The sequence below is a fragment of the Electrona antarctica genome, assembly GCF_951216825.1.
Source record: "Electrona antarctica genome assembly, chromosome: 17".
Lineage (NCBI taxonomy): Eukaryota > Metazoa > Chordata > Actinopteri > Myctophiformes > Myctophidae > Electrona > Electrona antarctica.
This window is the reverse complement of record NC_136798.1, coordinates 8195231-8210303: the sequence shown is the minus strand read 5'-3', so window position 1 is coordinate 8210303 and position 15073 is coordinate 8195231. Positions and strand designations below refer to the sequence as shown.

Below are 15073 nucleotides of genomic sequence, written 5' to 3'. Positions count from 1 at the left end.
ACAGGCTGATAATCTTTAGTTCTGAAGAGAAAGCATTCGTATTGTATACTGGGTGGCTGCAGCCATCATTTAACATGCACTGAGAGGCAAAGATAGTTGAATTGGTTTGTTTCATTAGCTGTTTCTCTGGAGGTAGTTTAAGGCTAAAAAACACATCGAAAATCCTCGGTTAAATGAAAATTCACTCCAGTTGGAGTGAATCGTGCTAAGCAATTATTTTGGAATAGAATAGAAGCAGCCATACAGTGCAGCATGAAGCATGTGTTACTGTGACTATATACCGGTGTCTGCAGAGAATAGAGATGCATTCTGCATCAGTAGTGGGGACGTGTAAAAAGCAGCACTGATAACAACGGCTCCGTCTAATGCGGTCATACATCAGACGCCTGTCCCGCCTCAGGTTGACGCCCCCTCTTCCCTCCACCCCGTTTCCTCCGTCGTCCCCTCTCTATAGGCCGCCAGCTGACCATCTTCAACACCCAGGCCACCATCTCTATCGGCGGCAACGACCGGAAGAGGCCCTACCAGGGCCAGCTGTCTGGCCTCTACTACAACGGCCTGAAGGTGCTCAACATGGCGGCGGAGGGCCACTCCAACATCAAGGTGAACGGCAGCGTCCGGCTGGTGGGCGACGTGCCCGTCAGCAGGGGCGCTGCGCGGACCACCACCTCGGTGCCTCCGGAGATGTCCACCACCTTCATCGAAACCACCACCACGCTCTCCACCACCACCACCCGCAAGCAGCGCTCGCCGCCTACCATTCAGGTATGTGGAGGGAGGTGGTTGCGAGGGTGCGTGCGTGCGTGCATGGTTGCGTGGTTGCGTGCGTGGTTGCATGCGTGGGTGCGTGCGTGGTTGGGTGTGTGCGTGCGTGGGTGCGTGCGTGCGTGCATGCGTGCGTGCATTTCTACGCTTGGTAAGCTGTGGCATTTTTCAGTGGCGTCGAGCGCTGGAGTGCCACTGTCCCTGCAATGCTGGCCTGCCTCTCTATATCTCTCTCTCCATCTTCTGCTCTCTCTCCGTCCTGTCTCTGCCCTCCCTCTCTCTCTATTATATCTCCCTGTCCCCCTTAACTCAAGCCTTTTGTCCAGCACGTCCTGTGCGTGAGCCAATGAATGTCACCGGCGTGCCCAGAAAGTAATCACAGCAAACATTGCTTTGACACGCCCGAGGATGAATTGAACTATTCGTTGTTCATATTAAAGCAATAACTCTCTCTCTCGGGCGGGGGTGAGTAGGGCTGGAGGGCGGGTCGGAGGATGGGGTGAGATTAGAGACAGACGGGCCCGACACCTCTGTTATCGGCCTCTTCACCTCCAAAACAGGCTGTGGACAAGACAATACAGGTGGCCTGTTATGTCAGCACAAGCCCCTTGAGTGGCGCCATCACCTAGTTGTACATAGTTGTTACTGTACTGTACTGTACTGTACTGTACTGTACTGTACTGTACTGTACTGTACTGTACTGTACTGTACTGTACTGTACTGTACTGTACTGTACTGTACTGTACTGTACTGGAAAGTTCCGGTGACAAGCCGTCGCATCTGAGGGTTTGAATGTCCGGACACTGAGCCCTGCATGTTTTAGGGCGTCCATATCCCTTGTGTCTGCGAGTGCATGCGGCATCGACAGTCTACAACGATGATGTTGACGATGCCGGTGCCAGCCCCTTCTCAACCCCCCGGTATGCATTACACCGCTGTCTCCGGCACCATCAACAAGGTCACATCGGATAAGGCGAAAATATAAATAAATAAAACCCGGGTCATCGGCAGAGAAAATGGCGTTTTGTGTCACAGGCTATTAATATCAAAGGAAGTCAATAAAGCTCTGAGTGGAACCAAAAGAGAGCGTTTCTAACGGGCAGGCTCTCTCCGGTTCAAGGTTAAATGATGAAGCGATACCTCTCTGTTGTCGGCCCGATGATGCGATTTGGCAACTTCACAGTAACAAGCTGACCCTCCCCCCCGTTCCCCATCTTTACACACACTCCAAAAAGAAAAAAAAACCTCTCTGTTGTACGGCAGACTATAAATTAGGCATTAGTCAGTCCCTTTGTTGTGAAGTTCAATTCTTCTTTCACAAGTTCCCTGGGCAGCACCCCTGCTTTGATTCACGCTGAGAATGTGTCACAAAGTTTCATTTTCTGAGGGCCTTGGTTTTTACAGTTCCCTGGTCGGCTGTCAAGTACTTACTGGCGTGAGAGGTGAACAGAGGACCTGTATATATACCACTACCTGGCGTGAGAGGTGAACAGAGGACCTGTATATATACCACTACCTGGCGTGAGAGGTGAACAGAGGACCTGTATATATACCACTACCTGCTTGGCAGACGACTTCCCTCTGCGGGGGTAGTGTTCTGCTGGGGAGCAAAGGGGTTGTTTTCATTGGTAAAGTATACTAGTACAGCAAGCAAACTGCAATATCTGGAGTGTTTTGCACATTTCTGACTGTATCGCGTTGGGTTCAACAAGGCCCGCTGAGAACTTTTGGCTCGTGGTTTGGCTCGTGTTTGTGTGTGTGCGTGCGTGCGTGTGCATGAGCGTGTGTGTGTGTGCGTGTGTGTAGTGTGTGTGTGTCTGTTTCCTCACCTACAGAAGCTATTTCAGTCCAATTTCTCCAGCTCTCAAGCTGTTTCTGCAGGTCTTTCAAGGTGAGGAGTGTTGAATCCGTTGACATCCCAGAATCAACAAAAATGAGATTGAGCGAGCGCGAGCGAGAAAAAGAGGTGGCGATGGGGTGTGGGGGTTAGATCGAACCAATCTCACGCTTAATTAATGATCGCTCCTCCGAGGATTTACAGACATCACAGACAGATTGCTCTCCTCTCTCTCATTCCTCTTTTCTCTCTCGCCCCTCTGTAACTATCCGTCTATTGCTATCTGTTGGCTGGCTCTCCTTTTCTATCTCTCTCACGGCTTTCTTCTTTGATCTCTTTCTATTTCGCCCTCTGCCCTTCTCTTGTTCCCTTCGTCTCTCACCACTGCTTCCCCGAATCCCCCCCACCACACACACACACACACACACACACACACACACACACACACACACACACACACACACACACTAGACGAGAGGTCGCATGCAGTGTTAAGCCTGCAGGGATGGTGTGAGAACTAGGGAGGCGGTGGCAGAGGGGTGCACTCTCCTCAGTTGAACCCAAAAGGCGATGCCTTTGAGCAGGCCGTTGCCTGAGGTCTGTGGTACAACAGTACGTTTCAACTGGAGAACTGAGCGTAAGCTATTAGAATCCAAAGTTAAAATATACTATCACTATATAATAAAGTTGTTTTTATCCTGCTTCTGTAAACCGACATTGAGGACATAGAAATACGCTATATAAATTGTAGTAAGACTCCCTGAGAGCGCATGCACGCACGCATCCACCTGGGTGACGGCAGACTGCTGGGCGAGCGCTGGTGCTTTGGCATGGGGGGTCAGATCAACATATGGAATGAATTCTGTACTGGCCATATATGGAGCGTGTGTTGAGTGTAGAGTTTTTGATGAGGTCAGATCAACATATGGAATGAATTCTGTACTGGCCATATATGGAGCGTGTGTTGAGTGTAGAGTTTTTGATGAGGTCAGATCAACATATGGAATGAATTCTGTACTGGCCATATATGGAGCGTGTCTTGAGTGTACAGGGTTTGATGAGGTCAGATCAACATATGGAATGTCAGAACAGGTCAGCTCAGGGTTTTGATGAGGGCCCGCCTTCATTTTCGGGCCTGTTGAGAACTCTAGTTTTCGCCGGCTGCCGAACGCGGCTGCACTAATGACTTTGGGGCGGGCCCGTCTAGAGTTTAAATGGACAGGTATCAGTCATAAGGGAGACATCAAAGTGGTAGGATGGGTGGGGAAGGATCAACATATGGAATGTCAGAACAGATCAGCTCCATATATGGAGATCTAAGGGTTTGAGGTCAGATGTAGAGTTGCTGGCCAGCTCCATATATGGAGATCTAAGGGTTTGAGGTCAGATGTAGAGTTGCTGGCCAGCTCCATATATGGAGATCTAAGGGTTTGAGGTCAGATGTAGAGTTGCTGGCCAGCTCCATATATGGAGATCTAAGGGTTTGAGGTCAGATGTAGAGTTGCTGGCCAGCTCCATATATGCAGATCTAAGGGTTTGAGGTCAGATGTAGAGTTGCTGGCCAGCTCCATATATGCAGATCTAAGGGTTTGAGGTCAGATGTAGAGTTGCTGGCCAGCTCCATATATGCAGATCTAAGGGTTTGAGGTCAGATGTAGAGTTGCTGGCCAGCTCCATATATGCAGATCTAGGTGATGATCCAGTCTTCTCCATGTATGGCTATCCACGGAATGGTGAGTTCTCAACAGGCCCGAAAATGAAGGCCCAGACCTACCTGTGCCCTCATCAAACCCTGTACACTCAAGACACTGCCCCCGCTGCCACCCTTAGATCTCCATATATGGAGCTGACCTGTTCTGACATTCCATATGTTGATCCGACCTCATCAAACCCTGTGCACTCAAGACACGTTCCATATATGGCCAGTGCATGCGCCCTCGACCTCAGGCGTCTTACTGGTTAGAAATACTATACTATTGCTGTTGCAGCTATGACACCAGAGTGTCATCTCATCTTATCTCATGTTAATCATAATCTGATTTTATCACATCACAGTGCACACTGTCTCTTGTTGTCATGCTCTTTCTTGTGAAGTGGGATATATGAGTAAGAGTGATGGGGCTATAGCATCATTAAGTCTGACTGTGCTGCAGGAGAAGTTGTCAGTGAGGCCAGCCTGTGTTATTAATGGTTTTAGATGGCAGTGGATGTAATATCATTCTGCTGATTGACACGGTAGATATTAGCCGGCTACAGTATAGACACACCGATGAAGACGCCACCCACGGCAACCTGCCGCCTTGCTGCTGTCACAGCCTCTACTGTGAGGAGTCAGAGCTAGCAATCAGGCTTCATCCTATTAGCGCTATACTAATTTCTTTGATCCTATGCCTTCGAGTGGGAAGACTAATTCCAACCATATCTTATCCTGATTTACCGTGTTACCCACCAACTAATCTGAGAATCCCATCGGCAAATACCCACGAACAAGCTGGAGCACAAACAGCTGAGCAGGCACAATAAACATGCACAAAACATTTTACTTGACAATCAGAATCAGGGTCAACTTTATTGTCACATAGCACACGCAGACATGATCACACCCTGAAAAACTTAATTTCAGGTAGGTCAAAAAAATGTATGAACATGTATATGTTTTATGTATGCCACATGTTTAACATACTAGACCGGTGCCTGGCTGTAGAGAACCGAGTCGGTAATGAATGGAAGTTTGAGACCCATGCCCCACCCGGCAATGTCATAGTAATAACTGTAATTTCCCGCAACTTCCAGGAGAGGTGGGATGTCTGCACATGATATTATGTACAGTAGGCGCATCGCAGTCACAGGAAGCGTTAGAATAGGGAAGAGAGAATATAACATAACAGAACAAATCAAATAACAGGAAGGCACAGTCAAATCAAATATACAGTGCGTGACTCAAGAAATCCTTCTTGCGCAGGTGGAAAACACGTCCTGCATATAAAAATAGCAGTATACGTAGTTATGTAAAAAAAATCACAGTTTCATCGCGGACGGTTGAAATGGCACGGTTAAAGAAATGAAAAACAGGAGAATCTGGGATGGAATCACATCAATAGCAGCAGCTATAAAGTGACGGCTTAATGAGCGTGGTTGAAGTGCCATGGTTAAAGAAAATCCTAGCGGCACCATTATTGTAATATGTGGCACAGCATCGTGTCGTGGAGTTCACCTGGCGTTTCATCAAGTTGCAGTATAATGAAAGGAAGGTTCCACGTGAACGGATCTAATTGTTAATATATACTTTGTCACTTGGCCGTGTGTGTAGCTCACTGGAAATAACTGTTTTTCAATAAATCTGCTGAATTCCTCCATCCTTAATACATACTTTGTCACTTGTGTCACGTGTGTGTAGCTCACTGGCAATAACTGTTTTTCAATAAATCTGTTATAGCGGGCTGAATTCCTCCATCCTTAAAGTCTGTTGGTCTTTCATGTCAAACTTTGTTGCCGTGATGTGCGAGTGGTCTAAAAGGCCGCGAGGAAAGAGCATAATAGTTTAAATACTATCCAGACTTCAAATGGTATTTTAAACCCAAACAACGTATCATATCTGTTCACAATAAACATCAGAATTCATATTTTGTGGCTTGTTCTGGCTGTGTAACTAAAGGCCACTGGCATATGAAATGGATCCAGTCCAAAGCCATTAGAGTTTATGCGTTTTAAAGCATCTACTACAGTAGCTGCTCGTGGTTTTATAAAAGCCAGAGGTAGAGAAAGGTTGGTTCAGGCAGACTGTGCAGAGAATTGAGTGGTTCACAGAAAAAAAAATCATGCACTCATGATATTAATTTGGACGTGACAATTAATATGTTTATGTCCAAGCGGTGAGCTTGTAGATTGCCTTAAGTGGTTAAACTGTTCCACTGAAACATATACTTTCTTGTTTTGCACTTATGTCTAAACTTTTTGGTGACACCGTGCACCACAATTATGCATATTTGACAACATGACAGTTATATGCTCAAATTGCATTATGAATTTTGCTGCTGAATTCAATTATAGGCTATTGTGCCAATTGTCTGCCCTATACGTGAACTCATCTTCAGTTCCAATTAAGTTATAAGTCGTTTTTCATATTTTTAGGCTGATCCTCCTCCATTTCACCATTATGCTGCCTCGATATGCGTTTGCGTACAGTACCTGCATATTTATAAGTAGCCATCTCCTGTACTGTGTGTGTCCACCTGCTCTATCTGCATATATTGAGTTATCAATATCACTTTTTTTTTGCAAGCATGGAGCTTCCATTCTTTTGTATTTTGTCTTGGACTTGGACTACGTTAGAAAGCCTGCTGTGTTTGCCATTGTTTCGGGACGTGAAGTGAATGATAGGTTCATTAGCGATAGATCACATCCATTCCTAGAGGTCTGCCCCCTAGCCATGCCATCAGGTACCTACAGTAGCAGTGGTGGAGAGTAACTAAGTAGATTTACTGTACTTAAGTACAATGTTGAGGTATTTGTACTTTACTTGAGTATTTCCAATTTCCGGTACTTTTACTTCTACTCCACTAATGAAATGTCAGTCCAGATATGCCCAGCAGTCCTCTGGGCATATCTTATTTATACTTCTGAATTGTTTATTAATACAGATATCGTAGAACAAACATCTGAGAGAGATGGAATAATAATGGGAAGAAAGCTCTGACGGGATTCGATTTAACAGTTTGCCAGGGTGTATTGTACTGAAAATTGCCATGGCTTAAAAAAATAGCCAATCTACAATCTTTCCCTATTTGTCATACGACGACATAGAGCTCCACTATGTAATGTAACATTTAACTAACTGCAGTACCAGCAGATACACATAAAACCCCCCCTTCCCTGGCTCCGTAGATTCAGGGCCTTCGCTGCTAGATGCTGTACCTACTGTAGTATTATTCGGTAGCGCCGTACAGTAAGGATAGCGTATCGCAAGCGAGCTGCGGCGCACTGGAAGTGACGTCAACAAGTAGTATCTAGGAGGGCTATATCAGGACATGAAACGTCTTGAGAAGAATAGAGAAGGCCATGAATAATTCACCATGTGGATCCACAACCCTGATGCAGGCCACTGGCTATGCGTACCCTACCAAATAACCCATTCTGACCTGAGATCAGATTCTAAAAAATGTCTTCTATACATCCTGTTTTCTGAAAAAGCTATGTTTCTATGTCAGTCGTTCTTCGATTTTTCAAAAATAGCAGACCTACAAGCTCGTAGCGCGCCACTCGGTGGCGCGCTATGAGCTTGTAGATCTGCTATATTTCAATAGCTAAAGCATAACATAATGCTAACACCAAAATGGGTTCCCGCCCAAAATGGGATAATACAGTAAAGCCTCTAGCGGTGAACCCCCCGAGTCTTCAGAGTCGGGGAATAAGGGTGGGATTTGTTGCTTATAAAATGCAACTTTTTATTCGTATTGGACATACATACAGTACTGTGCTATATTGTAAAAAAAAGGCACATATAGTTCACCACCCTTTGGCATGATATCTATGCCTTTTCAATACTGGATAATGGCTTCACACTTTCCATTAACTATTCATACGAGAACTTACTTCTCATTATGGTGTAAGCTTTGACTATAGGGCTTTGTTGAAGGTTCAATTCAGTTTTTCATGCCTCAGATTTGAACATTTGTACTGGTTATGGGAATTGACAAGCCTTCCTGCAAGCCTCTCATTATCCAGGGAAATTAGTGCCTGTCATTCTCAAATTAACTCTGTTGATAAGGGAGAATGTATGATAGCTGATAGCAATAGGCCATTGCTGTTAACTCAGGCAGACTGTGACATCAAAAGAAACGTTGTTTTTTTGAGTGGTGTAAACCACTCCAACAACTGGCTTTGTTAGTTTACGTGTCCACGTGTTTGTTCGTACCAAAACAATGAGCATGGTTGCTATGGTCACTCAGTTCACACGGGTGTGATTTCATTACGTCAGACAGTACGTCAGACCACAGCTGATCAGGCTATATAATACCTTACACCACTCAGTTCACACGGGTGTGATTTTTTTTCTTTCTTTCTTACCTTTCTCTTTCACTTTATTATTTTTGAATGGTCTTAAAGCCAGTAGACCTCCTCCGTCCGCACCAAAGTGCAGTTAAGCTCACTGAAGCGTTTAGTTTGCTAATTGGTTAGTTAAGCTAGCTGGCACGGTGTGGCTCTGGGGAAACCAAAACATGAATTTTCACGCTTGTACGAACGGGATGTGTATATACAGTGCTATATGGCTGCCGAGGGAGTTTACATTTTATGCAAAGATTCTCTATCAGGGGAGATCAACATTTCCCGTCCTCGATTAACTTCATGCTGCTAGCCAGAGATATTTGGGAGCAATTAGGATGGAAATGCATTCCGGAATACCATAGGGGTAAGTTAAAAAAAAAAGGAAAGAAAAAATCAGAGGGAGAGAGAAAGATCAGACTGAAAGTGATTTGCATGTCGGCTGTGTTCAAGAAATTGCTTGCGTCCATCATATTCAACTGGCGTGGTGCTCAGGAGACTGGAAAATTAGAGGTGAATTGTTAGCAGTTTAATTGCCTCTTTTTTCCTGCTGACAGGCAGGAAATGAAGTGATGTGGAAGCACATGTATGAACATGGACAGTGATCATTACATTGAATTGGCGTGGATTGCTATTTGGTGTAAGATGATGGCGATTGACAGGAACGTTGTTAGAGCCGGAGCCGACCACGTGAGCGAACCAGGATGCGCTGTAACTTTTAAGGCTTATACCTTTACACAGTGTTCTCAACATCTCTCCATCTGTCTCATGGAGCAGATCAAAAGATGTCTATTGTCTGCCAGGTTTGCTTAAGCGGTCGCTGGTTTATTTTTCACTTTAAAGAGCTATGGAGAGTTATCTGCACGCTGTGCAGCAAGATCGGTTGTCAACACCTGTTGTTAGCGAAGTCTGTGATGTATGGCTTGCGTGAACACAGTATGCAGTTATGCACAGTATGTGTCTATTATGTGTTCATTTGTGTACTCTGAGAGTGCACAAACGTGGTCCACTTGGTTACATGTATACACTCTCAGAGTTGAATGATCTCTGAGGGTTTCAGTGTGCTGTATGTATGGGTAGATAGATGTCTGTCCCAGTGATCAGCTGCCCACACAGTGTGCTGTATGTATGGGTAGATAGATGTCTGTCCCAGTGATCAGCTGCCCACACAGTGTGCTGTATGTATGGGTAGATAGATGTCTGTCCCAGTGATCAGCTGCCCACACAGTGTGCTGTATGTATGGGTAGATAGATGTCTCCCTGTAGTGATCAGCTGCCCACACAGTGTGCTGTCTGTCTGTCAGCTGTAATTGTGTAAAGGTCAGACTGAGAGGTAGGCTCCTCTGCTTCTCTCGTTGTATTTATCTCTTTCAATCTCTGTCTTCTCACCCCTCACACTTTTCTCATTATCCGTACGCCGTCCTTTCGTTCATTAATTTCTTTCTTTCTTTCTTTCTTTCTTACATTACTTACTTATTTCATTATTTGGTAAATTTCTTTCTCATTCCTCACTCACAGTCACACTGCCAATTTTGCAGCACTTATCCTCCCTCTCTCTCTCTCTCTCTCTCTCTCTCTCTCTCTCTCTCTCTCTCTCTCTCTAGTCTAACTCTCTTTGGTGGCCCTGCACTCCCAGTGCATTGTGGGAGATGGATGCTAGAGGTCCACTCATTGCGTTCCAATTAGGAGACAGCAGACTGATGGAAACCTGGCTGCTGCCGTGTGCAGCTCATTAAAAGAGTGTGCGTGCGCACGCGGCGTACACGTGCGCGTATACGTGCAAAAGTTTTCACTGGGGGACTTTTAAACCTCACCTTTACGCACTCATACTAACTCAAAGCTAGCAAAGGCCATTGCAACTGTGCCCAAGTGTGTGAATGTGAACGGGTCGGAATAGGTCCTATACACACGCACAGCAAGCACATCAGCACATGAACGTGCTAAAATGGGGAGAAAGGATCAGCCTTGTTGTGACACACACGCCCCAGAGCAAATAGTCTTCGCTACCAGCATCGTACATGACAATCTCATTCCAATACTGTCAGGGATTGTTGTTCTCCTCTGTCGCGGGAGTCCGTATGCAACATTCAGTTGTGATGTTATTTATGAATATTTCATGTTGCTTTTGTGTTGCTGGTGTCAGAGACTATGTCCATGGACATCCATTAAGCCCCTCTCTGAGTGTGTGTGTGTGTGTGTGTGTGTGTGTGTGTGTGTGTGTGTGTGTGTGTGTGTGTGCGTGTGCGTGTGCGTGTGCGTGCGGCCGTGCGCAAGCGTGTCATACATGTCAGTTTGTCTCTCAGTGTGTGGGAGCGATGGAGCATTGCGCTCCAGGGTCTTTGAACCGCGGGAGTTTCAGTAATGACTCCCATGCCTCACAGCGCCGCTGATGGATCCCCACGGAATGAGGGTGAGGCTGTATGCATGCATGTGTAATGCAGACGCACTTTGCGTATGGAATCCATGCACAGTCACACGCCAGGCGATGGAGGCGACCATCATGCAAAGAGCCTCCCTCATCAGGAGCATGCAGTTATACTGTAGGGGTTCAGTGCCAGGGAGCTATAGGAAGATCCAGGGATCAAACCGCGAAACGTACTGTACCCAAATGGCCTGACCATATGTATCCATTGGGGTGGCGGTGGCTCAGGGGTAGAGTTTCCGGATGGCAACCGCAAGGTTGCCAGTTCGAACCCGTGCTCCCCCAGAGTTAGTGTTGAAGTAGCCTCGGAAACGCAGATGTTTTTATTTCCAGGGAGAAAAAAAAAAGTCTGGGACCGAGTCCACTTAAATACGGCATAGAGTAGCGCAAACGTCGATCACTCTGCTGATTTCTGATCGTCTGCACCTTTGTTAAATTGACGCACACACGTACACTACACACACACACACACTCCTCTCTCTCTCTGTCGCTCTAATTAATTAGTCTCATGTCGCACAGCTGCGTCTAGATTCTCCCGGCGGATCCTGCCGGGAGCTGCCTATGCCATAGAAAGCATAGGTGGACCCCAGGCTAGTGTCGAAGTGTCCTTGAGCAAGACACTGAACCCCTAATTGCTCCTGATGTGCTGGTTGGTGCCTTGCATGGTTTCCGCCGCCATCGTGAAGGTGTGTGTGTGAATGGGTGAATGTAATGCACAATCTATGTAAAGCGCCTTGGATAAAGGCGCTATATAATTGCACCATTTACCATTTATCCATGCATGCCATCTGAGAAACGTTTCTCTTTTAGTGATGTATTAGTGGTGGAGGAATTTTAAAGTACAATACCGTAGTACTTTATGGTCATCTTTATTGTCAAATGAAAATTAATGCACCTATATACAGTATGTCACCTCTGAGAGCTTAACTGAATGGGCGCTGGGACATCATGTGAACCGTCTGTCATAATGCCTTATGGTAAAATGGTGCATTTATAAAGAGCTTTACCAGGTGCATCGCATTCAGCCATTTACGCACACGACGGCGGCGGAGGAATAAACCATGCAAGGCACCAACCTTATTATTATTTAAAGCATCGACGCTCTTTAGGTAGGTAGATAGATAGATGGATGGATGGATACGTAGATAGATAGATACTTTATTAATCCCTGAGGGGAAATTGAAGTGTTACAACAGCAACAGGCAGCCACATTATGCAGCACCAAAACAAAACTTTAGGTTCAGGTTCGGTGTCGATTTTGTCACCTCCATTGGTGCATGGTGACAGCATTGACCATGTTGGTGCTGCTGCTCTCATGGCTCCTCTGTAGGCACTTGAAGCTTGTAGGTTCTTGTGTCATGGTGTAGCAGACATTGCTGGTGAAAAGCATATCTCTGCTAATCATCACTGGCTGTTGAAATTAGTCCTTGCAGTCATCACAGAATTATTGTCAATCTGTGAGGTTTCAATCTTGTAGACTTGCTCAATCTTGTAGAGTCTTGTAGAGTTGATGATCAGTTCTTGTTGATTCTGCATAGCTTGCTTCTGTGGTCATCTCGTCTTTGTCCATCTGGAGAAATCCCTTCATCTTTGAGTTCTTTAAAATTAAGTGTTTGCTGTTGATTACAGCAAAGCATTCATCCCATCCTCGTCGCCATATGTTGTCGATTAAATAATCGTCCAAAGATGAAGGAATAACAAAGTTCTTCAGGGTGAAGTATTGAGAATTTATTAAGAAGATTCAGCAGAGAAACAATATACAGAGAGTGAGGAACAGGCCTCCTTGCCTGTTCCAGCAGCCCCTCCGGGCGCAAGCCTCCCCAACCCCATTCTCAAACAGTAGTCCGGTCAGCTGTTAGATTGACAGCTGCATGAATTAGACTGAGCACATTGGTGACTTAATGGAAGGAAGATAAATACACAATAATGCATATATTTGGCACTGTAGTTGGCATTCTAAAACTCCCATTACAATCCACAGTCTTTTGTTTTTGTAAATGAATAATCAAATATTAATTTACATGCCACCGAGGAGATTTATAGAATGACAAATTAATAAACATTAAAGCAAGTACATGTTGATACAGCTATCTATTACTATTTTATTTTTATATATCATCACGTGGAATTTGCTAAATAGAATTGTCATCACTCAGGAAATTCACTTCATGGAAATAAAAATAATTACTCGCCACATGGAATTTTTTCCTCACGTGGTGCAGTGTTTAGATACAGATAGGTATGAAACATATCACATGAAACACATTGAAGAGACAGGAACTATTTGATTTATGTAAGCTCACTAGATTCGATGTTATGCAGGTCTCACTCCGAAGATAAATAGTTCTGTCCTTTCTCTCTGTTTTCAGTTGACCCACAAGTCTATTTGGTTAATGTGTCTTCCAGCAATCTCCATTGGGCTGTTGGTTCCAATGTTCAATGGCTCCCACATGAGTGTGTGCATGTGTATCTGTGGCTTGGTCTCCTGCTGTGGCAAAGTCTCTTGGTGTCATTCATTGTGTCGATTTTGTCACCTCCGTTGGTGCATGGTGACAGCATTGACCATTTTGGTGCTGCTGCTCTCATGGCTCCTCTGTAGGCACTTGAAGCTTGTAGGTTCTTGTGTCATGGTGTAGCAGACATTGCTGGTGAAAAGCATATCTCTTAATCATCACTGGCTGTTGAAATTAGTCCTTGCAGTCATCACAGAATTATTGTCAATCTGTGAGGTTTCAATCTTGTAGAGTCTTGTAGAGTTGATGATCAGTTCTTGTTGATTCTGCATAGCTTGCTTCTGTGGTCATCTCATCTTTGTCCATCTGGAGAAATCCCTTCATCTTTGAGTTCTTTAAAATGAAGTGTTTGCTGTTGATTACAGCAAAGCATTCATCGCATCCTCATCACCATATGTTGTCGATTAAATAATCGTCCAAAGATGAAGGAATGACAAAGTTCTTCAGGGTGAAGTATTGAGAATTTATTAAGAAGATTCAGCAGAGTAACAATATACAGAGAGTGAGGAACAGGCCTCCTTGCCTGTTCCAGCAGCCCCTCCGGACGCAAGCCCCCAACCCCATTCTCAGTTCTTATAGTCTTGTTTTAACAGAGATGCTATACTGAATGGTCATATAAGGGTCTGTGCTAAAGATAAGGGGCGACACACAAATAGTTACACAAGTACACATTCGCTGACATAGTGATAGTAAGCATGGAGAAGTCCGGTCAGCTGTTAGATTGACAGCTGCATGAATTAGACTGAGCACATTGGTGACTTAATGGAAGGAAGATAAATACACAATAATGCATATATTTGGCACTGTAGTTGGCATTCTAAAACTCCCATTACAGGTATAGCCTACCAATAGACCTAACGACCAATAGACCTACAGACCAATAGACATACAGACCAATAGACCTAACGACCAATAGACATACAGGCCCCACCACCACATTGGGACTTCAATGTATTAAAATTCCGTTCCACTCTGTTTGACAGCCACATCGATATAGAAAAGGTTGGAGGGAATTGAGCCTCATTTCTGTTTAATTAACTTTTTTTCCCCTTCTCCCCAGAACAGTGCTGGGGACAAAACTATTACTGAAATTAAACGAATCTTTTTTCCCTACCTTATATATAATATATGTGCACGCACGCACGCACGCACGCACGCACGCACGCACGCACGCACGCACGCACGCACGCACGCACGCACGCACGCACGCACGCACGCACGCACGCACGCACGCACAGTAGAAGTCACTCTTGTTGTCCCCATCCTAAACCAGCCGGGTACTTAGCGTTAGCATTAAAGGAAAATCTATTGCATTCTTTTAAATAATTACCAGCGAGATGTGTCAAAGTTAATAGTTTCCACCATTTTTTCTCTTTCCTCCTCTCCAGTGTCTTTCTTCCAGTGTAATAGTGTTCATGTACCACTCCAGCTGCGCAAAGCTCCCCTAGCTGTGCATGCTTGTGATAATAAATGGTAAATGAGGATGTGTTTGGA

At 45.1% G+C, this 15073-nt stretch overlaps 1 protein-coding gene across 2 annotated transcripts in view; it reads left to right on the top strand.

Annotated features, from left to right (window-relative positions):
- Positions 1 to 15073, top strand: part of LOC306941203 (neurexin-3b-like) — a 317329-nt gene that overhangs the window by 271168 nt on the left and 31088 nt on the right. For both annotated transcript variants that reach the window (XM_079526517.1, XM_079526516.1), the window contains one exon: positions 455 to 765. In XM_079526517.1, coding sequence (XP_079382643.1) covers positions 455 to 765 — 311 coding nt within the window. The remainder of the gene's footprint in view (positions 1 to 454; positions 766 to 15073) is intronic.